Genomic DNA, 26,108 nt, shown 5'->3' with positions numbered 1-26,108 from the left:
TTATTAAGGATAATGCACTATGTATATTTGTTTTTTTTGAGGTAATCAAGGTTTTGCAAGCAGCGGAGAGTTTTATACTCGAATGAAATTTTTGGACTACACGTATTTATTTATTTTTGGACTACACGGATTTATTTATTTATTGGACTTTTATTTTGAAATTGGACTTAATTTGAATAATTATAGTTTTTGGGATTTTTGATATTATTATACAAAGAAAGGTTTCTTTTATTAATTATCACTGAGCATATTTGTATTTATATTTATAAAAATAGAACATACATGAAAAACATTTCCCGCCCTCTAAACAGGAATACTTCTCCCCATGTGAGATCTCTGGTTTCTGTAGAGCTTGAACTTCTGAGAGACTTTCCTGCACTTTAGGACATCTCTTCTTTTACTCCAAGTGAGGGGTGAGGCAGATCAGGTACTCTCTTCTGGGGAAGAGTGCAGTCGACATTCCCCTCACACAATGAGTGGATTGGGGTGGGGGTTGTTTGGTCCACCCAGCCCGTTTCTATGTGTCTCCAGCTGCCACAGTCCTGTGTGCAGGAGGAAGAGAGCCGGCATCTCCCTTGCGCCAAGAAAGGCCGGCTGGTTCCTCTGCCTCCCAGAGCTCCCTTTGCGGCAGATCACCTGATCGCCCGCCATCCACTAAGCTCCAGGGAACACACAGCACCAGGCCAAGAGCACAGGCAGACCCGCTGGAATGGCACCACTCCTAGAGGTCCTCGGTCCAGGCAACCCCCCCAAGGCTAGTCTCTCCAGGGATTCCCACACATCTCTCCCATTCTCAGCAGGATACTGGAGGTGCTTGGGAGCCCCCCACATCAAGCTCCCACACCAAGCCATGGTCAGGCTTCTTCAGTGGATTGGTTTCTATGCAGAGCTGACCAGATTCTGGATTCTCCAGTTTTAGAAATTCAACCGCAAAGTAACAATTTGAATGACATCACATGAGACAAAAAAAAAATCTAACAAAGATGAGGGACAGCAGGAAAAGAAACGTTTTGGTCATGTCCATCCTTTCCTCCAGACTCTACATATGAAGGTTTGAGCTTTTTGGAACTTTGAGCTACAAGCAGCTCAAGTGTGAATGCAGCCTAAAGGTAATGCAACCAACCTCCAGCAGGAGGGTGCTATTGACTACAGCAATGAATACAGAGTCAGTTTTGTGCTCAATAATAAAAATGATTGATCAGACACAATAGAGCTCATTGGATTTTATATGAAATTCATTTCTAGCAAATGATCTGAGCAAAGCACAATGTATGGCTACATGAGCAGCAAGGATGCAAATTGGAGGGAGAAGGGCACAAAACAGGATAAAAATTCTCCATCTATTATGGCCATTTCAAAGAACCTGGATATGGACACATGGGAGAGGCAGCTCCTCTATTGCAGATTCTTCATTTCACTGTGATGGACTTGAGTTGGAGGTGTTCTATCAGCAAGTAGGAGATCTCTATGGGAAAGCGGACTGGAAATGTGAAAGGATTTCCTGTAGGCAATTGTATGGTGATCTTGTCTAGCTCAAACTGGAAGGAAACCTGTAAGAAAAGATGGCAGCGTCAGCTTGCTGGACTATAAAAAAGTCAGAATGTTTCCCACAGAGACAAGACCATAAACAAAATCTTTCCATAAGGAGATATGTGCATGTAGCGTATCTCCTGTACTCTTCTTGTGTTACAGAAAATTGCTAATGGAAAGGAAAAAAAGTGCTTCTGCACTGCAATGTTTTAGTAACAGGGTCTGAGGACGGTCTGTCACCTAGATCAATGACTGGAGCCCTCAGGAGGTCAATAGCTTATGGCCAGTTTGAAGGAACCCTGGGTGAGAATGGCTGGCAGACCTGGACTCCAGAGGTTTCTAGGGGTAACTAGAGTTGTGGCCAATTAGGCTCCCATTACATGGTAACTGCCCCAACACCACTTGTGGATCCAGCTTCATGACACCAATGATCTTTTACACTGCCTGTAAGGCATTTTGACCATGACTGGAAATGGGACACCACTGATATGTTTTTATTAGGGCTTTCCCAGAGACCACAAAATTTCAACAGTTCCACTGGGGCCAATGGTGGAGAGGCTGCTGTATGCCACGCCAACTATATAACATCTACACTACATGCTAAAGATAAGAACCACAAAAGAGTGCTGACATTTGACAGGGAATCCTGTAGAACAATCTCCCCCTTCCGGGGGCCCCAATACACATTTGTCCCAGCCATGGCTCAAGTGAGCCCTTGGACAAGGGTCCCATCTACCATGATTGGCTTAGGGTAAAACAGACGATCTTAAGTTGCGCCCCCCCTCCCCCACTGCTCCCCAGATTGATGTCAGAGATTTCCTTATCCCCATTACCTCCTTTTCCTAAAATAATCATCCAACATACATAAGATTTTCAATAACACAAGCTTACACAAAATAGAAGGAAAATGTTACATGAAAACATTTTGCAAGCCAATATCTGACAACCATTAATGTTACCAACAGCAACAATTTGCTAGGTGGTATATCAATGGCAGCATGATGGAATCCATTGCATCTTCCCATGTGGAAGGGTCTCATCCTTCATTGAATGAGCTGAAGGAGTGACCTATTATAGCAAAGCCTATATACCCTTTACCTAAGCCATCACTAGCTGCCTACTGCATCTTTTAGAGACTGATGTGTCCAATGTGAACAGTGATGACACTTTGCCCCATCCACTAGTCCTGCCCCTCCCAGTGTAGACATACCGTGGTGTCTGATCCCTGCTTGAAGGGGAAGAAGCTTTCCCTCTGCTCTTTTCCCCAGACATCGTCCACCTTTGAGTTCAAGATTAACTTGAGCTTCTCAAATCTAGGATTAAAGTGTAGCACAAGATTCTTCTGGTCAGTTCCCAAGTTTATGTCAAACCTAAAATAAAAAAAAAAGCCATTATTCTGCTCAGCTGACCTTGTCAGATATAGTACTTGAGTCATTCACCAGTGGAACACCCATGGATTTCAGAGGTACTTCTGACAATTCACAATACAATTATATCAGATAATGTTTTCGGAGACTAAAACTAACAGTTTGCTTGAAAAACATGGGGTCCTGGTAATCCTCTATACTAGAAGTACCTACAGTGAACCTGTAGCCTGGATATGGACAGGATGTTGTCTATAAAAAAAATAAAAAAAAAAAACAGTAATTAAGCTGAAAAAATCCCTGACATTTGTAGTTGCAGCCACTGTGGAGCAATTTCTTCTGAAAGTTCACAAGAGAAACAGTGAAGTCATTCAAGTCTGGGAGGATGTCACCAGCACACTAAGGCCCACCAATATGGGTTGAAAAGTTTTAATGAATGATTACATATAGTTACAGCAAAGCAGCATTTTGGAGTCACAGGACCCCTTCATCAGGCATGTGTTTGGTTCCAGCACCCACTTATACACAGCCTTTTTTTTAATGCAGAAACATGTGCGTTTGGATTGTACACTCATTAAAGTCTGGTCTCTCCTCTCTGCACTCCCATCCCAATAGTGAGAGGGAGATTTAAGCTGTTGGGTCACTGGTGTGGGAGTGAGAAGGGTGAACTGGGCTAAGGAGTCACTGCTAGGAGGGGAAGCTGAGAAGTCACTACATTGTGCCCCTTCACTCCCCGTTTCCATTGCAGGGGTGCTAGACCTCCAACTAGGTAAGCAGTAGTGATGAAGCACTTCATTGTAGATTGAGAATAAATTCCTCCACAGTGCCTGCAGCTATACAGTTTGGTGAGGTCCAGGAGGAGCAGGGGTGGACTGACCATTTGGAAACTCAGGCACTGCCAGAGGGCCCAGGTTCAGTAGAGGGCCCCATGAGATGCCCCCGGTACCTTTTGCATAGGCTTTTTTGAGTTTGGGCAGGGACACAGGGGCCCCATGATCCCCTATTGCCCGGGGGCCCCATGAGTTGTCAGTCTGCCCCTGAGGAGGAGACAGATACAAGTCAATCTGATGTCAGGCATTTTGAGGGACCACGCATGCCTAATTCCCAGCGTGTAGGGGTCAGTAGTATGTTGTATAATCAGTAGCTGAGGATAGAACCGTGACTTACTCTTTACAGCCCTCCAGAATGAAGCCCTCCACTTCCAGGGAGTGACCAGGTTTGAGGCCGAGCTTATAAAAAGAATGAATCTGTATAGGAGAAAGGAGAGAATTATTACTCCCCGTATAATGGGGGGGGGGGGTGATAATTACACCATTTATAGACAGAAGAGACATCTGATGGTTGCAGTTACTGTACTCAGAATAAGTTTGGGATTTCTGTGGGTGGCAGCACTTAGTGTGGGAGAGTGGAGGAGCTCAGACAGCCCCAGCAGATCACAAATGTCTAATAACACATCAATGACATGACAATATATACATTTTCTCTAACATTCATATCATGTATGCCGGCTGCCCAGACCTTTATAAGGTATAGCCCCATCTACAGACAGCCGGATGGTGCCAAGGCCTGCCCAGCATTCATGTTTAGTAATTATGTACTTGGTGGGTACAGTATGAATTGAATTCTGTTTGACATAATGTGTACATCAAATATCTGATCTGCCTGGCACATCCACCCTACCCCCTTCCCACCCCCAGCATCCATCCTGCATGGAAAGAGTTAATATGGCACAAATGGATTAACCCAGAGCGGATGGACATGTCACATCTCAGAACCGGACCATTTATAACACTGCACAGAAGATGGTATCACACAAAGATAGAGGGGGAGACATGGAAATGAACCAGTATGGGCAACTGTGGAGGAGAGGAGTGTCTGAACCATACCAGTATGTAAGATGGGAAACAGCTCTCATTGTTTGAATACCGTGTGAAGTAAATTAGAGAACGTCCTGACTGACGTTATGCAGTTTGGCCACAAGATATCACTGTTTCTAACACAGCCTCAGACTGCATAGCCATTTCCATATTCAATAAGGGGTGGGGTTCTTTCAAGGAGAGTGAACAGGAAGAGAAAAAGAGAAGCCATACTGGAGAAAGAGAGAAGAAGGCTGAGTGATCAGATAATCCGTTGCAATTCAGCTGTGGAGACTGCCCTCCGTAATCAGAAATCCCATTGAGTATAGCTGATGGTGTTCAAGATGCTAATCCTGTTTAAAGAGGGGGAGATGTTCTGCCAGGAAGCTGATGAGGACAGGGGAGCAAAGCAACATACATTGCTTATAATATTGCATACTCAGTGGAGAGACATTGTTCTGTTCAGAGTCACCAGCGGATGCAAAGCAGACCAGAGTTGGTAAGATCGTTCACGCACCTCATTTCAGTGTTGGCGCCCATAGGACTGAGACAGGCCTATAGTTATGGTCTCTGTGTCAGGCCTCAAGTGTTACTGATCATTGGAAGGACTCCACAACTTAAAGTGGCATTTCACATTGGAGGAGCTGATAAAATCCTACAAACTCAAGCCAGACTGGCGTTTTGCTCAGAAGGAATACTCAGGCAGGTGCTACAGGACCAGTTATGGGAGGGGGAATACTGTAGATTTGTGTAAGATTGTAAGCTGCACCGCAGGCTAGCCCATACCGTACCCCCATACACTGATTCCTGCTCTGTAGGGTAATAACAGGTAAGGTGTGGCAGCTTAGTTGTGCCCCCCAGTAGGTAAATTACTTCACTTTATACCTTCATCCATCAGGAGGCGCCGTGCTGTGCAGCACAAGGGTCTCAGCCTTTGGGCTGGGTGTATGTAAATTTATTGTATGTTCCCAGCATTTGTGGTTTTGTTTATTTGCCACCTCTAAGTAAAATTCTGTTGTGGCAAAAGCTGGTGTTGGGGTTGTTTCCTCGTTCGTGACTTCGCTGTATCCTGGGGAGCCCACCCCGGTACACGGCTTACAGCTATATGCCCAATATTAAGAAGACCCAGGAATGCAGGCCTACCTGTGCCAGAAGACCAAAATACATGCATTATAACCTAAACAACTGAAAGAACAAAAACTAAAATACTAACCCACACCCAGCAACCTCACACCAAGCCACCCTATACTCACCATAATCCACATTTCTCAATGGTACACCAACTAGAACCAGAAACTATATTCCCACACCAAAATATGTCCACCCCAAGCAAACCTATATCAACCAACACACCACATTTGTTCACCTTTGCAGCTTCCACTAGTAGTTAACATAAACACACACATGAAAGGGGGGGGGGAAATCAGCATATGGAAATGAGTCACTAAGGGAAAATGTAGAAGAGAGGAGAAACCCAGCCATTCCAGTATATACCCAATACTAAGAACACCCAGGAAGGCAGACCAAGCTCTGTGTCAGGACACCAATACACATACATCCCACCCTACATAAAAGAACTAAAATACTGACCCACATTAAGCAACCCTATACTCACCATGATCCGTATTTCTCAATGATGCACAGACAATAACCAGAAGTAGACCCACAACTTCCTGCACCCAACAACCCAACACCAACCCATGTCCACCCCAAGCAAACCTATACCAACCGCTACACCCACCACTGCCTATAAAAGCCATTTGCTCAGCTCTTGCAGCTTCCACCAGTGCTCATACCTCCACCACTAACATCAAACCAGCCCGACACCAACTTGTGTCCACACCAAGCAAACCAATACTCACCACTACCCACCACACTACACCAACCATCCCCCACAGAAGCCATTCGCTCAGCTCTTGCAGCTTCCACCAGTGCTCATACTCACATTATCTGCCATCCTGCTTCCTTATCAGAGACACTTGTGATCAGCTGCTCTTCTACTTCTTCTTATATAGGGGGTCTGCTGAGGGTGGAGCCAGTCAGGAGGGAGGGATCACTCCGCCCACTGCTCCCTGGACTGACAATTGTTCCAGAACCGCTCATTACAGAGAATGAATGAAATGTGGATCCGCTGTGACTGAGCATGGGTCGTCCATCGTCACTCTGCTGGGATGTCACCACTCACCACAAACAGCAAGGGGGCGAAAGAGGACTATCCTCAAAGTCATTTCTACACCACAAAGGGGGAGATTTCCTAACACTAGAGAGTGCAAAATCTGCTGCAGCTGTGCATGGGAGCCAATCAGCTTCTACCTTCAGCTGGATCAATGAAGCTTTAACAGGGAAACCTGGAAGCTGATTGGTTTCTATGCAGAGCTGCACCAGATTCTGGACTCTCCAGGTTTAGGAATTCAACCTCAAAGTGACAATTTACATTACCTGATACACATTACATCATATGACATCATATGAGACCCCTGACATCACATGAGATGCATGACATCATATGAGACCCCTGACATCACATGAGATGCATGACATCATATGAGACCCCTGACATCACATGAGATGCTTGACATCATATGAGACCCATGACATCATATGAGACCTCTGACATCACATGAGACCCATGACATCATATGAGACCCATGACATCATATGAGACCTCTGACATCACATGAGATGCATGACATAATAAGAGACATAAAAAATATAATAACAAAGATAAGTGACAGCAGAAAAAAGTCCAAGTGGTCCATCGAGTCTGTATCCTTTTTTAAATGTATCCTTATATATTTATTATATTGGTGTGTTGTCTGAGTCTAGATCCATGTTTCCCCCAAGCATGTCTGAAGCCACTTACTGCTGACTGACTCACTACCTCTGCTGGAGGTCTATTCCAACCATCAACAACCCTTTCAGGAAAATATGACTTTCTAAGATGAGTTGGGAACTTTCCTCCAGTCAGTTGGAGGTCATGTCCCGTGTTCTTCATCTTGGCTTCATACTGAACATCCTGCCCTCCAGAACCTTATTCCCCCTCTTGATGTATTGAAAGGTTTTGGTCATGTCCATCCTTTCCCTTCTTTCCTCCAGACTGTACATATGAAGTTCCTGCAGTCTCTCCTGATATGTTTGATCCCTCAGACCTTTCACCATTTGTGTTCCCCGTCTCTGGACTCGTTCTATCTCATCAATATCTTTATGGAAGTGATATCTCCAGAACTGGACACAGTATTCTAAATGAGGTCCAACTAAAGATCTATATAGAGGAATTGGGACCTCCTTCCTCCTGCCGGTGACCCCTCTAGTGATATAAAGATCTATATAGAGGAATCAGGACCTCCAATACATCACATGAGACGCATGACATCCCAGGAATTGTCATTACTGATCCTAGTATGGGGGGGACACGGCCCAGCCAGGCGCCCCATAGTGGACGTTCTCTGCTTAAACTGGATTTCTTAACCTCTTCAGTACCAGAACTTTCCTCATAGCCGTCCTGCAGGAAGATGCATTCCACTACATGGGTAACTTGGGACATCTGTGCACCTGGCTATGGGTAGCATGGAATGCCTGTGTACCTGGCTATGGGTAGCGTGGAATGCCTGTGTACCTGGCTATGGGTAGCGTGGAATGCCTGTGCACCTGGCTATATACACGTCTCTAGGAGGGTGTCTCTGGTGAAGAGTTTATTCTCGGTTTGTTTGGAAGAATTCTCTGAAGTACAACACTTTTGCCCCGTTAGAAATATTGGAATCTAGGTCATACTATGTAATATATGAATACTAGGGAATATAATGGGCTCTGGTTTTGAGGTATTTTACTATAAAGATGACATCGCCTCCTTCTCTTCATATTGCAGCTTACAGTTGATTAGCGGTGGTCTTCATCCCCTCTTGTCTTCCCTAGTTTTCCTCCTTCCCCCTATGGGGTGGGGGTGGATTTATGGGCCTGTGATGGGACATCTGTTCCTGGCAGCAGATATCGGTGTATATTATCTTTTTCAACCAAAAGCAATCCTGTTATATAAGTGAACATCGTGGTAAGAGTCAACAAAATATTCCTGAAATGTGTATTAATGGGTGTCATATCTTCCTGTATATATTTGTTACTGTGACGTTATGTCCATGTCTTTGTAGACGATCCCCACAAAGCCTTTGAAGAAGCAGATGTAGACTGGGAAACGTGTTGGCATTACTAGCGGGATATGGAATCGTCCAATCTTATCGTGTGATTTGTTGGTTAGGTTGTAATATATCTGCTTACCAATTGGTGAAATAGATGGACCACCATTTTAATGGACTATAATAATGGTTTTATACTCGATTTTTAGCACAGCGCCTCAAAACTCCCCTATTTTTGGAGGTTACTCTTTTTAGGATTAAGTATAGTTATATACTCGGAAAAATTTTTTTTTTAACCATCCTATCACCAGTGAAATACAGCATCCTCATAACAGATGTGAAGCTGATCAGGGACGGTGACAAGATTGAAAAATTTTCATTTTTAGAAAGATAATTTCATCACCATGGTAACACTGTACTACTCTGAGGTGGTGATCAGGGATTTTTTTGTACTTTTTCGGTTACACCAAAGATCTCTGTAATAGCAAAGTTTAAAGGTCATGAAGTGGTTAACCATTTATGACAACTGATCACTAGTGATTTGCTACAAATAATTACATGGTACCATGATTGGCCCAGGTATCCTGTGATAGCTGTGGGCCAATCACAGCTGTTATGAATGTGATCACAGAGCAATAACTGGGCTCCAAGTACCAGGATCCAGATTCCAGTGTCTGGGGACAGCATGGCACCCCTTCCTTAGCCCAAGCTGCCAAAGTGATGTTCATGCTTTGTCTGCAGGTGCCAGCCTTCTGCAGTATATACACACTGGCTGGTTTGCAACTGCTACTTCTACCACTACCTTTACTATACTGCTGTGACTACTACCACACCCAATGCTACAACTATTACTTTTAATATTACCCCCTTACCATATTGCTTTAACTAGTACTACTCTGATCACTACCAATGCCATTACTACCACCACACTACTGCTAGAACTGCTCCTACCCCTCCTCCACCCCCGACTTATCTGAAGGCCTCCATACCCCCAGCTACAAATATTAAATGCTCTTACCATTACCCTTTCCATTCTGCCGCCATTTTACTCCCCATGCTATGTAGTCACTACCCCTAGTCTACTACCCCTACACTGAGACTAAAGCTGCGCCAGCATCTCCTTCCACCGCTGGAGAAGTACTACATTCACTGCCACAGCTACTACCTGTACTGGGCCACTGACTTCAGCATGTGATTGTTAGGCTGCCTTCACAAATATCTGCAGCAAAAATGCACATGTGGCTTTACTGCTTTCATTTTATGTAGAACTGAATGCAGCAAGCCAGAACCTCAAACAATGAGACCCACAACACGAGGGTGAAGAGTTCCATAGGAATACATAGTAACCCGTTTTCCACACCGTTCAGTCTGGAGCCTGAAATTTTTTTTTTTTAAAGACATTAAAGATTAGAATGTTTATTGGAAATCAAGTAATCAGACTACACAGGCAGAAGAACGTAGCATTTGTCACCATCTGTACCTTCTAAGGTTGCATTCACAGACTTGAGCGTTTTGTAGCTTGAAGCTCCAAAAACACTCAAAATAAATTGCTCTCTATGGTGCCTGTGTGTGATCAGGTGTAAACAGGCACCAAAGAAAGATTTTTTTTTCCTCCTCAAGTTTGAGCTTTTTGGACCTTGAAGCTACAAGCGGCTCAAGTGTGAATGCAGCCTAGAAGTAATGCAACCAACCTCCAGCAGGAGGGCGCTATAGACTACAGCAATGAATACAGAGTCAGTTTAGTGCTCAATAATAAGATTGATCAGACACAATAGAGCTCATTGGATTTTGGATGAAATTCATTTCTAGCAAGTGATCTGAGCAAAGCACAATGTATGGCTACATGAGCAGCAAGGAGGCAGACTGGAAGGAGAAGGGTACAAGACAGGATAACATTTCTCTCCATCCATTATGGCCATTTCACAAGAGCCGGGATATGGACACGTGGGAGAGGTGGCTCCTCTATTGCAGATTCTTCATTTCAGTGTGATGGACTTGAGCTGGAAGTATGCCACCTGCAAGTAGGAGATCTCGTTTATGGGAAAGCGGACTGGAAATGTGAAAGGATTTCCTGTAGGCAATTGTATGGTGATCTTGTCTTGCTCAAACAAGAAGGAAACCTGTAAGAAAAGATGGCAGTGTCAGCTTGCTGGACTATAAAAAAGGTCAGAGTGTTGGCTGTAGATACAAAAGACAATCACCAAAAGATTCAAACTAAAATCTTTCCATAAGGAGATATGTGCATGAAGCTCATCTTCTGTATTCTTCTTGTGTTACAGAAAATTGCTAATGGAAAGGAATAATGGAAGGATGTGCTTCTGCACTGCAATGTTTTAGTAACAGTCTGAGGACAGTCTGTCATCTAGACCAATGACTGGAGCCCCCAGATCAATAGCTTTTGGCCAGTTTGAAGGAACCCTGGGTGAGAATGGCTGGCAGACCCGGACTCCAAAGGTTTCTAGGGGTACCTAGAGTTGGCCAATTAGGCTCCAATTTGATGGTACCTGCCTATTTTTGGACCCCCAACACAACTGTGGAGCCAGCTTCATGAGACAAATTCTATTTTTCACTGCCTGAAAGAGTGGCATTTTGACCGCCACTTGAAATTGGGTACAAACTGAAATTTTTTAAGCAAGGCTTTCCCAGAGATCAAAAAATGTCAATGGTTCCACTGGGGCCAATGGTGGAGAGGCTGCTGTATGCCATGCAAGCTATGTAAATCTACACTACATGCCATGTATTAGAACCATGAACGTGCTGAGGCTCTGTTCTACAGGATTCCCTGTCAAATTCCAATCTCCCCCTTCCAGGGGCCCTAATACACATTTGTCCCAGCCATGGCTCAAGTGAGCCCTTGGACAAGGGTCCCATCTACCATGACTGGCTTACGGTAAAACACGATCTTAAGTTGCAGGCCAGCCCCCCCACTACTCCCCAGATTGAGCCTTTACAGAGTCCATCTCTGGGATTTCCTTATCCCCATTCCCTTGTTTTCCTAAAATATTCATCCGACATGCATAACATCATCAATAACACAAGCATACACAAAATAGGAAAATGTTACATGAAAACATATTGCAAGCCAATATCTGCCAACCATTAAATGTTACCAACAGCAACCATTCACTAGGTGGTATATCAATGGCAGCATGATGGAATCCATTGGATCTTCCCATGTGGAAGGGTCTCATCCTTCATTGAATGAGCTGAAGGAGTGACCCATCATAGCAATCACTGCATATTTTAGAGACTGATGTGTCCAAAATGAACAGTGATGACACTTTGCCCCATCCACCATTAGTCCTGCCCCTCCCAGTGTAGACATACCGTGGTGTCCGATCCTTGCTCAAAGGGGAAGAAGCTTTGCCTCTGCTCTTCTCCCCAGACATTGCCCACCCTTGAGTTCAAAATCGACATGAGCTGGACTCCAAGAGAGTCAAATCGAGGATTAAAGTGTAGCACAAGATTCTTCTCATCTGTTCCCAAGTTTATGACAAACCTAGAAAGACAGAAAAAGCACAAATTCTGCTCAGTTGTTCTTGTCAGATCTAGTACTCGAGTCATTCACCTGTGGTACTCATGTGAATCAGAGGTACTTCTGCCACCCAAGTCACAAAATAATATCAGACAATGTTTTTGGCAACTAAAACTGACAGTTTGCATGAAAAACATGGGGGGGTCCTGGTAATCCTTCTCTATACCGAAAGTACCTAAAGTGAACTTGTAGCCTAGATATGGACAGACGGTTGTCTACATATTCTTAAAAAAAAAAAAAAAAAAAAAAAAGAGAAAAAGAAGCAGTAACTAAGCTCTGAGAGAATCCGTCACTGACATGTGTAGTTGCATCCACTGTGGAGCAATTTCTCCTGAAAGTTGACAAGAGAAACAGTGAAGTCATTCAAGTCTGGGAGGAGGTCACCAGCACACCAAGGATCACCAATGTGGGTCCAAACATTTTAATGAATGATTACATAGTTACAGCAAGGCAACATTTTGAAGACTTGCTGGACCCCCTCATCAGACATGTGTTGGGTTCCAGCCGACGGTCACTACAGCACCCACTTACACAGCCATTTGTAACGCAGGAATGTGTGCGTTGGGATGGGAGTGCAGAGAGGTTGAGATCAGACTTGAATGACCGTGTACAATCCAAATAGACAGGGAAAAGGGTGATCTGAGCTGTTGGGTCACTGTTGTGGGAGGGAGAAGGGTGAACGGGGCTAAGGTGTCACTGCTAGGAGGGGGAGCTGAGAAGTCACTACTACTTTGTGCCCTTTCACTCCCTCTTACCATTGGACCTCTAACTAGGTAAGCAGTAGTGATGACATTAGTCTGCCAGCTGGCATCTCATATGTTGAAATTGTGTCAATGTAGACACACATTTGAGCTAAATTTTCTGTGAGCAAAACAATCTGATGTCAGGCATTTGAGGGACCACGCATGCCGAATTCCCAGCGTGTAGGGGTCAGTAGGATGTACTGTACACTGAACACTTTCCTGCTTCTGCAAGGTAAACTTTTGGCAAATTATACAGAGAGCAGACATCTATTGTATAATAAGTAGCTGAGGATGGAACCGTGACTTACGTTTTACAGTCCTCCGGAATGAAGCCCTTCACCTCCACGGAGTGACCAGGTTTGAGGCCGATGTTGTAAAAGGAAAAAGTCTGTATGGGAGAAAGGAGAGAATTATTACACCATGTATAATAGAGGGGGGGAGGAAGCAATTATTACACTGTTCATAGACAGGAGAGACATCTGATGGTTGCACTCAGAATAAGTTTGGGATTTCTGTGGGTGGCAGCACTTTGTGGGAGAGTGGAGGAGCTCAGACATCCCCAGCAGATCACAAATGTCTAATAACACATCAATGACATGACAATATATACATTTTCTCTAACATTCATATCATGTATGCCGGCTGCCCAGACCTTTATAAGGTATAGTCCCATCTACAGACAGCCGGATGGTGCCAAGGCCTGCCCAGCATTCATGTTTAGTAATTATGTACTTGGTGGGTACAGTATGAGTTGAATTCTGGTTAGCATGTTAGTTTGTCATCATGTGTGCATCAAATATCTGATCTGTCCAGCGTATTCCCCCTACACCCTTCCCACCCCCAGCTTCCATCCTGCATGGAAAGAGTTAATATGGCACAAATGGATTAACCCAGAGCGGATGGACATGTCACATCTCAGAACCGGACCGTTTATAAGACTACACAACAAATGTTTAGTATAATCACACCAGGGGAAGGCATGGAAATAATGAGCCACTATGGGCAAGTGTGGAGGAGAAGAGGGTCTGAGCCATTCCAGTATATGCCCAATACTAAGAATACCCAGGAAGGCAGACATAGCTCTGTGCCAGGACACCAATACACATACATCCCACCCTAAAGAAATAGATGGACAAGAACTAAAATACTGACCCACACCCACCAACTGCCCACATCAAGCAACCCTATCTCAGCATGATCCATATTTCTCAATGGTACAGAGACAACCAGAAATATACCTACAACTTCCTACACCCAACAACTCAACACCAACCCATGTCCACCCCAAGCAAACTTATACCAACCACTACACCCACCACTGCCTACAGAAGCCATTTGCTCAGCTCTTGCAGCTTCCACCAGTGCTCATACTCACATTATCTGCCATCCTGCTTCCTTATCAGAGACACTTGTGATCAGCTGCTCTTCTACTTCTTCTTATATAGGAGGTCTGCTGAGGGTGGAGCCAGTCAGGAGGGAGGGATCACTCCGCCCACTGCTCCCTGGACTGACGATTGTTCCAGAACCGCTCATTACAGAGAATGAATGAAATGTGGATCCGCTGTGACTGAGCATGGGTCGTCCATCGTCACTCTGCTGGGATGTCACCACTCACCACAAACAGCAAGGGGGCAAAAGAGGACTATCCTCAAAGTCATTTCTACACCACAAAGGGGGAGATTTCCTAACACTGGAGAGTGCAAAATCTGCTGCAGCTGTGCATGGGAGCCAATCAGCTTCTACCTTCAGCTGGATCAATGAAGCTTTGACAGGGAAACCTGGCAGCTGATTGGTTTCTATGCAGAGCTGCACCAGATCCAGTTTTAGTGAATGAACCCCAAAGTGGAAATTTACATTACCTGATGACATCACATGAGACACTAAAGAAACATAAGAAAAATAAGTGACAGCAGAAGAAAACAAAACAAAAAACAAACAAAAAAAACAAGTGGTCCGTTGATTCTGCCCTGTAACGTAAATGTAAGAGTTGGGTCATTTCGCCGATTGCTGGGAGGTGACGTGATCTGAAGAAGTCATGGAATTGTAGATATAGTTTCATTCTGTGTTATCAAAGATACAATATTTCCTTCACCAGTTATCAGTCACAGACATATGTTCTTCAATTTCAATAGTATATAATTGCGAGCGCACATCAGAAAATGTCAGCCACTAAGCACTAAAGGTAACCAATAAAACCTCAAATAACCAAAATAAAAGAAAAAAGTGCAGCGCTAAATCTAAAATGAAATAAAATACATATAATGACATGCAAATAAAAGTTCGAAAGGTGACTTTAAATGTTCATTGAAATAATGTGATTATAAGAATTTCACGATTTTCCTAGTTCCATAGTTCGGTGCTGGTGCGATAAGGTGTAGAAAAAAGGCGCACTCACCGGAGCACATATTTAAATGCGCATAAATATATATAAACTCCTGGTGTCATCAAAGGTCATCCAAATGGGGGCAGAGCTGGGGAGATCCCTTGCCAGGTGTATGGATCCTGGGACTTCTCATGCAGATCAAAAAAGGGTGCCAGAGTCCCCTTTAAGGGATGAGTGGGTGCAGCTCCACAAGTATAACAGGAGGCTCCCTCTCTGGAGTCTGGAAGCTGTGTAATCTGTGAATTAATACTCCCCAGGGGAGCTAAAATAGAAGAATCCCCATTGTGTAGTAATTTAATGGTTTAATTGAGTAAAATAAAGAGTATCAAAATTCCAGGTGAATCAGTACAGGTAACAGAGAAAATCGCTGAGTACAATGCATGTAAATGGAACTGACCGTCCACAGTCAAAGATGGCCGCCGGAGCTCCATGTTGCTCCGGCGGCATGACGTCACGGTGTTATTGGCTCCTCCTTACACGTTTCGTGCACCCACATATCAGTAATGCCGAGCCTCACACCATCAGTATATATAGGTGGTGGCGCATGCGTATTCCACAGGCGCCATCATTAAAGAGATCCAATTAGGTGCGCACGCGCAGCTAAGCGGGTGCCATTTTTCCGTGGATCCTGATCGGCGGTGTTAATAATCAGAGCTGTCATTTTCAAACAGCGGAACCTCCGAGGGGAAAAATAAGGGACATTTATATTTAGTCAAGAATGTTTACTATTGAGGATAATAAGGATGACCTTGAGGGTCTTTTTCTGCATTTACAGATCCTTTCCTCAGCAGAAGTTAGGACACTATGGGATGTATCTTTTCTTTATAAATACATTAAAGAGAATATGGTCCCTTGATCACTCAGATGGGATGTACCCCCAGATACTACTGAGAATGCTGGTTTACTAGAGTGGTTTAAATTCTTTAATAGTGCGGCTACTGAGTTGTTGAAATTCCTGATTACACAGAAGAAAAATAAACTGATCCATCTTGACTCCGAAATTAATTTAGTACGTGAAAAACGCATCCCATTTAAGGATAAGGATGAATATAGGAAGGAGTCAGATAGACTAAAAACCCATTTGGAACACGTAGAAAAGGAACAAAGGATTAAGAAAAAGAAAAAATACAATAGAGATTTCTCGGACTATCAAAATAATTTGGTGTTCAAGTGGCAAAAAAAGAAGGAGGAGTCATCTGCTCGCAATAGTACTAACCAAACTAGTAATAAACATAAAATGCCTCAAAGAGGAAACAAACCTTTAGTACTATACTACCAGTATCAATCCCCAAGTAGACATACTAGGGTGGATGATTATAATATACCTACCCATAACAGGTTTGATCCAATCTCTGATCATAATATTGGATCTTGTAATCTACATAGGCACTCCAATGGGAACCAGGCATATACAGTGGGGCAAAAAAGTATTTAGTCAGCCACCAATTGTGCAAGTTCTCCCACTTACAGAGATGAGAGAGGCCTGTAATTGGCATCATAGGGAGACCTCAACTATGAGAGACAAAATGAGAAAAAAATGGTGAAGACCAAAGAGCTGTCGAAGGACACCAGAAACAAAATTGTAGACCTGCACCAGGCTGGGAAGACTGAATCTGCAATAGGCAAGCAGCTTGGTGTGAACAAATCAACTGTGGGAGCAATAATTAGAAAATGGAAGACATACAAGACCACTGATAATCTCCCTCCATCTGGGGCTCCACGCAAGATCTCACCCCGTGGGGTCAAAATGATCACAAGAACGGTGAGCAAAAATCCCAGGACCACACGAGGGGACCTAGTGAATGACCTACAGAGAGCTGGGACCAACGTAACAAAGGCTACCATCAGTAACACACTACGCCGCACGGGACTCAGATCTGCAGTGCCAGACGTGTCCCCCTGCTTAAGCCAGTACATGTCCGGACTCGTCTGAAGTTTGCTAGAGAGCATTTGGATGATCCAGAAGAGGATTGGGAGAATGTCATATGGTCAGATGAAACCAAAATAGAACTGTTTGGTAGAAACACAACTCGTCAGGTTTGGAGGAGAGAGAATGCTGAGTTGCATCCAAAGAACACCATACCTACTGTGAAGCATGGGGGTGGCAACATCATGCTTTGGGGCTGTTTCTCCGCAAAGGGACCAGGACGACTGATCCATGTACAGGACAGAATGAATGGGGCCATGTATCGTGAGATTTTGAGTGCAAACCTCCTTCCATCAGCAAGGGCATTGAAGATGAAACGTGGCTGGGTCTTCCAACATGACAATGATCCCAAACATACCGCCCGGGCAAAGAAGGAGTGGCTTCATAAGAAGCATTTCAAGGTTCTGGAGTGGCCAAGCCAGTCTCCAGATCTCAACCCCATAGAAAACCTTTGGAGGGAGTTGAAAGTCCGTGTTGCCCAGCGACAGCCCCAAAACATCACTGCTCTAGAGGAGATCTGCATGGAGGATGGGCCAACATACCAGCAACAGTGTGTGCCAACCTTGTGAAGACTTCCAGGAAACGTCTGACCTCTGTCATTGCCAACAAAGGATATATAACAAAGTATTGACATCAACTTTTCATATTCACCAAATACTTATTTTCCACCATAATTTGCAAATAAATTCTTTCCAGATCAGCCAATGTGATTGTCTGGATTTGTTTTCTCATTTTGTCTCTCATAGTTGAGGTCTCCCTATGATGCCAATTACAGGCCTCTCTCATCTCTGTAAGTGGGAGAACTTGTACCATTGGTGGTGACTAAATACTTTTTTGCCCCACTGTAGGCCCCAATTTAAACCACGTTCCAACAACCCTACTAATCAAGGCTCTTATTCTTCCCCGTTAAACAATAGGAGACCCAACTATCAATCACAGGGCAGGGCCTCAGGTAATCAACATCAATGGAACTGCAATCCATCAGGTTCCAATTATCAAGGTACTCCCCCCAACCCTTCTTATAACAACTCTTCTTATAGCAACCCCAGGGTTAAATATTTAGGGGAAGGTCGCATCCGCAAAAGAAGTGGGTCCGTTGAGGAAAGAGGGGGGAAAGAGGACCAATGGGTACCGGGAAAAAAAGAAAGACGTAGCAGGAAAGGGAATCTTCAACTTAAGTGATTCCTCATTGACACAACAAGAGTTATTCCTTCTGGATAAAGGTCTGAAATTTGCCCCTAACAACAAATTGAACAAGTTTCAGACCTTTATTGATATACACAAATTCTCAAGACAATTATCCTTAAAACGATACTTTTATTCCAATCCCATTGAGTGTAATAGAATTCATTCATCCAACTTTTCTAACTTAAATACATGCCGCCCAGCCACTGTACATATATGGCGGCAGGGCGGCACTCGCAGGCAAAACCACGTTTTAAAACGTGTGTTTTGTAAACAAATAGGGGGCGCGCGAGGCGCGCCGCCGCCCTATCTGTCCCGCGGATCACCGCTGCAGATGTCAGTCACCGGGTCACAGCCGTTCCTTAGCGGCTATGTCCCGGCGATCGGCGGCAAACAGTGACAGAGAGCACAGCTGCAGTAGCTGTGCTGTCTGTCACTTCCCTGTCAGCTCGAGGATGAGCTGATCGAGAAAGAACAGTTTCTCTTTCTCGATCAGCCTTGTCCCTCCCAGTACACCCCCGCCCCGCCCCCTACTAAAACACTCCTCTCACTCCTATAACCCTTCCCTGTAAAATAAAGTTAACCCCTTCCTCCCCAGTGCCAATAGTACAGTGTCAGTTTTTTTTTTTTTGCACTGATCACTGTATTAGTGTTTTTGGGGATGTCAGTGACCCCAAGTTAGTCCCCCCAATGTCAGAATGTCCGCCGCAGTCCCGCAGTCCCGCCATAAGTCGCTGGTCGCTGCCATAAGTCCCTGATCGACGCCATAATTCGCTGATCGCCGCCATTATTAGTATAAAAAACCCTAAAAATCCCAGTATCTTTCCCGCCATTTGTAAACGCTATAACTTTCACGTAAACCAATTAATTTACACAATATTGGGGTTTTTTTTCTTAGCAAAGACATGTCGCAGAATGCATTTTGGCAGAAATTTATGACTAAATTTGATTTTTGCGGTTTTTTTTTACTGGACATGTTTTATAGCAAAAAGTCCAAAATATTGTTTTTTTTCCTCAAAATTGTCAGACTTTTTTTTTTATAGCACAAAAAATAAAAACTGCACAGGTGATCAAATACCACCGAAAGAAAGCTCAATTTGTGGGGAAAAAAAGGATGTAAATTTCATTTATGTACCGTATTGCATGACCGCGCAATTGTCCGTTTAACTAGCGCAGCGCTGTATAGCAGAAAAATGGTGTAAATTGCAGTATCTATCCCATAGTTTGTAGACGCTATAACTTCACACAAAGCAATCAATATACACTTATTGGGATTTTTTTTTACCAAAAACATGAAGCAGAATACATTTTGACCTAAATTTATAACCAGCTTTGAGTTTACTATATATTTTTTATAGCTGAAAGTAAAAAATATTGTTTTTCTTCAAAATTTTTGGCCTTTTTTTGTTTATAGCGTGAAAAATAAAAACCGCACAGGTGATCAAATACCACCGAAAGAAAGCTCTATTTGTGTGAAAAAAAGGACGTAAATTTCGATTGGGTGCAGCATTGCATGACCGCGCAATTATCAGTTGAATTAGTGCAGCACCGAGTAGCAAAAAGAGGCGTGGTCATTAAGGGGGGTAAATCCTCAGGAGGGGGAGGGGTTAAGGAATGCATCAACATATAATCCACCACCCCAAACACGTTCTCACGTGAATATTTTCAGAGATTTGGTCTTAAAGGATTTAGATGAGCTTAAAATGAAGGCATCCACTAATTTTCAAACTAATAAAGCAATAGAACAACTTGTGGAGAAGAAGGACTTATGCAGGCCATAGATGGGTCGAAAATCGGCCGATTTTTCGGCCGAAAATAAAATCGGCCGATTTTCGGATCGTTAGTGGGCTATTTGTTCGGCCGTTTTTCGGTATTTTGGCAGATTTTTTTTATCGGTAAAGTTGGAAAAAAAATCGGCCGATTTTGCCGATTGGCCGATTTTCGCGGCAATGATGGGCAAATCGGCCGATTTTTTACCGATAAGAAATCTGCACATGAGCAGTGACCTGCAAGAGGAAGACAAAAAGAAGAAAAAGAAGAAGAGGAAGAAGAGGATGAAGAAGAAAAAGAAGAAGAAGAAGAGGATGATGATGAAGAAGAAGAAGAAGAGGATGATGAAGAAGAAGAAGAGGAGGATGAAGAAGAAGAAGAGGAGGAGGATGATGAAGAAGAGGATGATGATGAAGAAGAAGAAGAGGATGATGATGATGAAGAAGAAGAAGAAGAAGAAGAAGAAGAGGATGATGATGAAGAAGAAGAAGAAGAGGATGATGATGATGAAGAAGAAGAAGAAGAAGAGGATGATGATGATGAAGAAGAAGAAGAGGATGATGATGAAGAAGAAAAAGAAGAAGGATGATGATGATGAAGAAGAAGAGGATGATGATGATGAAGAAGAGGAGGATGAAGAAGAGGAAGAAGAAGAAGAAGGAGGAGGAGGATGATGAAGAAGAAGAGGATGATGATGAAGAAGAAGAGGATGATGATGATGAAGAAGAGGATGATGATGAAGAAGAAGAAGAAGAGGATGATGATGAAAAAGAAGAGGATGATGATGAAGAAAAAGAAGAAGAAGGATGATGATGATGAAGAAGAAGAAGAAGAAGAGGATGATGATGATGATGAAGAAGAAGAGGATGATGATGATGAAGAAGAAGAAGAAGAAGAAGAAGAAGGAGAGGATGATGATGAAGAAGAAGAAAATGAGGATGATGATGAAGTAGAAGAAGGATAAAAAATAAGAGGAATTCCAGTACGGCAAAAAGTGTCCCTGCAGAGAGCTCCGCTATTTCTTTGACAGTTCCTTGACATTTACAGCGGTTGCAACATTGTATCTATTTGTTTCCAAATAAAAACATCTGTATCCTAAATGGATACAAATAGATACATTGTTGCAACCGCTATAAATGTCAAAGAACTGTCAAAGAAATAGCAGAGCTCTCTGCAGGGACACTTTTTGCCGGCTCTAGACGGGATGAAAATCGGCCGATTTTTTTTACCATTGCTGGTAACGTCGGCCGCTTGAACGACCAATTTTTCGTTTTTTTAAAAGAAAAATCGGCCGTTTTTCTCCCCGTCTATGGCCTGCATAATGCAGTTGTGTTCAAAATAATATCAGTGTGTTGAAAAAAGTGACTAAAGCTGAAAATCCTTGTAATCCTTTTACTTCCATCCACACAAATGCATTGGGAACACGACACATTCTATTCCAAATCACAACATGAAGAAAAATACATCAAATTTGTGTTGTTCCTCTAAAAAAATGGAAGAAAAGTGAATATTAGACGGTTCAAAAAAATCGCAGTGTTTGTATTCTTCTTTACAAACTCCAACATTCACTATATAAACTGAGAAATGTTTGAAGATTTTGCTTTCCTTTGAATGACTTCATGAATATTTGGTTGTAGTCGCACTGTTTCTGAGAACTGCTGTACATCTGTGTTGCATGGAGTCCCCCAACTTCTGGCCCCTGTGATCAGGTATTCCAGCCCAGGATGATTGGACCACATTCCACAGTTCTTCTCGATTTCTTGGTTTGGCCTCAGAAACGGCATTTTTGATGTCACCGCACAAGTTTTCTATTGGATGAAGATCCGGGGATTGGGCTGGCCACTCCATAACGTCCATCTTGTTGGTCTGGAACCAAGATGTTGCACATTTACTGGTGTGTTTGGGGTCGTTGTCTTGTTGGAACCCCCATTTCAAGGGCATTTCCTCTTCAGCATAAGGCAGCATGACCTCTTCAAGTATTCTGATGGATTCAAACTGATCCATGATCCCTGGTATGCGATAAATAGGCCCAACACCGTAGTATGAAAAACATCCCCATATCATGATGCTTGCACCACCATGCTTCACGGTCTTCACAGTGTACTGTGGCTGGAATTCAGTGTTTGGGGGTCGTCTGACAAACTGTCTCCGCCCACTAGACCCAAAAAGAACAATCTTACTTCCATCAGTCCACAAAATGTTGCACCATTTCTCTTTAGGCCGGTCAATGTGCTCTTTGGCAGATTGTAACCTCTCCAGCACACGTCTTTTTCCCAACAGTGGGACTTTGCGGGGACTTCTTGCAGATAGCTTGGCTTCACATCGGCGTCTTCTAATTGTAACAGTCCTCACAGGGAACGTCACACCTTCTTTCATCTTCCTGGAGCTGATTGTTGGCTGAGTCCTCACAGGGAACGTCACACCTTCTTTCATCTTCCTGGAGCTGATTGTTGGCTGAGTCCTCACAGGGAACGTCACACCTTCTTTCATCTTCCTGGGGCTGATTGTTGGCTGAGTCCGCACCATTTTGGCTATTCTTCTATCCATTCCAATGGTAGTTTTTCGCTTTCTTCCGCGTCTTTCAGGTTTTGGTTGCCATTTTAAAGCATTTGCCATCATTTTAGCTGAGCAGCCGATCATTTTCTGCACTTCTTTATATGTTTTCCCCTCTCCAATCAACTTTTTAATCAAGGTACGCTGTTCTTCTGAACTATGTCTGGAACGACCCATTTTCCTCAGAATTTCAGAGAGAAATGCACTGTAACCAGCATGTCCAACATTTGCTGCCTTCCTTCCTTAAATAAGGGCAATCATTGCCACCTGTTTATCAAAGAATGAATGACCTCACTAATAGAACTCCACACGGCTATTATTGTGAACACGCCCCTTTCAATGAGTGATTCAATGACACAGAATCAGCAGCATGCATGTCATGACTGTCGGGTCTGTTGGATTTCTATGACTCTACTACACCTGCTAGGAAATTATTTGCCATGTAGAAATATCATTTCCACCAAAAACAGTGATTGATCCAGTTAGTGATGTCCGACGGCTAGTATTTTCAACACAACTGTATATATATATACACACACACATATGTACACACACACACATTTTTAAAATATACTCTTCAGATTTTTTTAACATATATTTTTTACATATGTTTGTAAATGCATTCCAAAATGTAGATTAAATGTATTTTTAAAAATATTTCTCATAAACTTTGTAATATCTAAATGCATTTCAACATGCAGTATATACAACATGCAGTATATATATACAGTGGGGATGGAAAGTTTGGGCACCCCAGCTAAAAATTTGTATTAATGTGCATAAAGAAGCCAAGGAAAGATGGAAAAATCTCCAAAAGGCATCAAATTACAGATTAGACATTCTTATAATATGTCAACAAAAGTTAGATTTTATTTCCATCATTTACACTTTCAAAATAAACTAAAACAAAAAAATGGCGTCTGCAAAAGTTTGGGCCCCCTGCAGAATTTATAGCATGCACTGCCCCCAAAGGTTTTAAATGCCCAGACTCATCTGACCTTGCCCCAATAATCAGCACCATGGGTTCTTCTAAGCAGTTGTCTAGAAAACTGAAACTGAAAATAGTTGACGCTCACAAAACTGGAGAAGGCTATAAGAAGATAGCAAAGCGTTTTCAGATGTCAATATCCTCTGTTCGGAATGTCATTAAGAAATGGCAGTCATCAGGAACAGTGGAAGTTAAAGCAAGATCTGGAAGACCAAGAAAAATATCAGACAGAACAGCTCGCAGGATTGTGAGAAAAACAATTCAAAACCCACGTTTGACTGCACGATCCCCCCAGAAAGATCTGGCAGACACTGGAGTTGTGGTCACTATTCCACTATAAAGAGATACTTGTACAAATATGGTCTTCATGGAAGAGTCATCAGAAGAAAACCTCTTCTACGTCCTCACCACAAAAATCATCGTTTGAACTTTGCAAATGAACATATAGACAAGCCTGATGCATTTTGGAAACAAGTTCTGTGGACCGATGAGGTTAAAATTGAACTTTTTGGCCGGAATGAGCAAAGGTACGTTTGGAGAAGAAGGGGCACAGAATTTAATGAAAAGAACCTCTGTCCAACTGTGAAGCATGGGGTTGGATCAATCATGCTTTGGGGTTGTGTTGCAGCCAGAGGTACAGGGAACATCTCACGAGTAGAAGGAAAAATGGATTCAATAAAATTTCAGCAAATTTTGGATGGTAACTTGATGCCATCTGTGAAAAAGCTGAAGTTAAAGAGAGGATGGCTTCTACAAATGGATAATGATCCTAAACACACCTCGAAATCCACAGGGGATTACATCAAGAGGCGTAAACTGAAGGTTTTGCCATGGCCTTCACAATCTCCTGACCTCAACATCATTGAAAATCTATGGATATACCTTAAAAGAGCAGTGCGTGACAGACAGCCCAGAAATCTCAAAGAACTGGAAGACTTTTGTAAGGAAGAATGGGCAAAGATACCTCAAACAAGAATTGAAAGACTCTTGGCTGGCTACAAAAAGCGTTTACAAGCTGTGATACTTGCCAAAGGGGGCAGTACAAGATATTAACTCTGCAGGGGGCCCAAACTTTTGCAGACACCATTTTTTTGTTTTCTGTTATTTTGAAAGTGTAAATGATGGAAATAAAATCTAACTTTTGTTGACATATTATAAGAATGTCTAATCTGTAATTTGATGCCTTTTGGAGATTTTTCCATCTTTCCTTGGCTTCTTTATGCACATTAATACAAATTGTTAGCTGGGGTGCCCAAACTTTCCATCCCCACTGTATATATATAAATATATAGTGGGGTTAGCTCAGGTGGGGGATCACCTTCCCTGGGAAAAAGGTAAACCGCACAGCAGGCTCTCTTTAAAATCTGACTGCTCATCAGTTTTATTCAAAGAAACTGGAACAGGGTAAGTGAGCGCAAATCTCAAAACAGCAGCTAGCACAAAAGGCAATCCTCAACACCAAAAAAACAAAATATACAAATGGTATGCAGCGCTAAATAATATAACAACCATCAATGTAAAAATGGATAAGACAGTAAACCATCAATCACAATATGAATAGTTCCATATAGATGAAGATATAAATGTACAAATGTAATGAATAGATTAAAATCCAATTAGGCTTGTGGACGGATCCGGTAAATTATTGCTCTTACCACAAAGACATACAAACAGGGCGTTGTATGTATACAGATGGACATCAGGGCCTGGTCAGCAAATAGGACAGCATCCGGTCACCATATGAGACTTCCAGGAATGGTGGAAACCCCCCAAGGTCATCTCCGGTTTTGCCAGCAGGTCCAACGAAGTCCTCTCCAAATAATGCTTCTCTGGATCGATTACCAGGATTTTGATTACCAGGGAGCCACTAATCACCAGGGAACCTCTTCGTTTGACCTGGGCTGTGTTCTCCAATTTTGTGAGTTCCTTACATTTGATTCTGCTGTTTACCCAATAAAGACATACTTCACTATCATTGCCATTTTTGCTCTGGCTCGTTATTTACGAGCCCTATCAAGGTTGAGCGATCCAGAGAAGCATTATTTGGAGAGGACTTCGTTGGACCTGCTGGCAAAACCGGAGATGACCTTGGGGGGTTTCCACCATTCCTGGAAGTCTCATATGGTGACCGGATGCTGTCCTATTTG

The 26,108-nt window shown here is 43.1% G+C and overlaps 1 protein-coding gene across 4 annotated transcripts in view; it reads right to left on the bottom strand.

Moving 5' to 3' along the window:
- Window positions 1-1,382: 1,382 nt before the first annotated feature.
- The window catches only part of LOC149436291 (galectin-1-like), a 391,735-nt gene continuing 367,009 nt past the window's right edge, over window positions 1,383-26,108 (bottom strand). For 2 of the 4 annotated variants that reach the window (XM_089661735.1, XM_089661736.1), the window contains exons 2-4: window positions 13,464-13,543; window positions 12,205-12,376; window positions 10,659-10,997 (exon numbers count right to left, since the gene is read on the bottom strand). In XM_089661735.1, the coding sequence (XP_089517861.1) occupies window positions 10,854-10,997; window positions 12,205-12,376; window positions 13,464-13,543 (396 nt within the window). In that variant the 3' untranslated portion in view covers window positions 10,659-10,853. Of the gene's footprint in view, window positions 1,551-10,658; window positions 10,998-12,204; window positions 12,377-13,463; window positions 13,544-14,530; window positions 14,562-26,108 lie in introns of those variants that run through there. The other 2 variants (XM_089661743.1, XM_089661734.1) reach the window with 2 other exon arrangements.

The sequence above is a fragment of the Staurois parvus genome, unplaced genomic scaffold, assembly GCF_062004578.1.
Source record: "Staurois parvus isolate SC_StPar_1 unplaced genomic scaffold, SC_StPar_1.0 ptg001381l, whole genome shotgun sequence".
Classification (NCBI taxonomy): domain Eukaryota; kingdom Metazoa; phylum Chordata; class Amphibia; order Anura; family Ranidae; genus Staurois; species Staurois parvus.
This window is presented reverse-complemented; position numbering and strand designations above follow the sequence as displayed.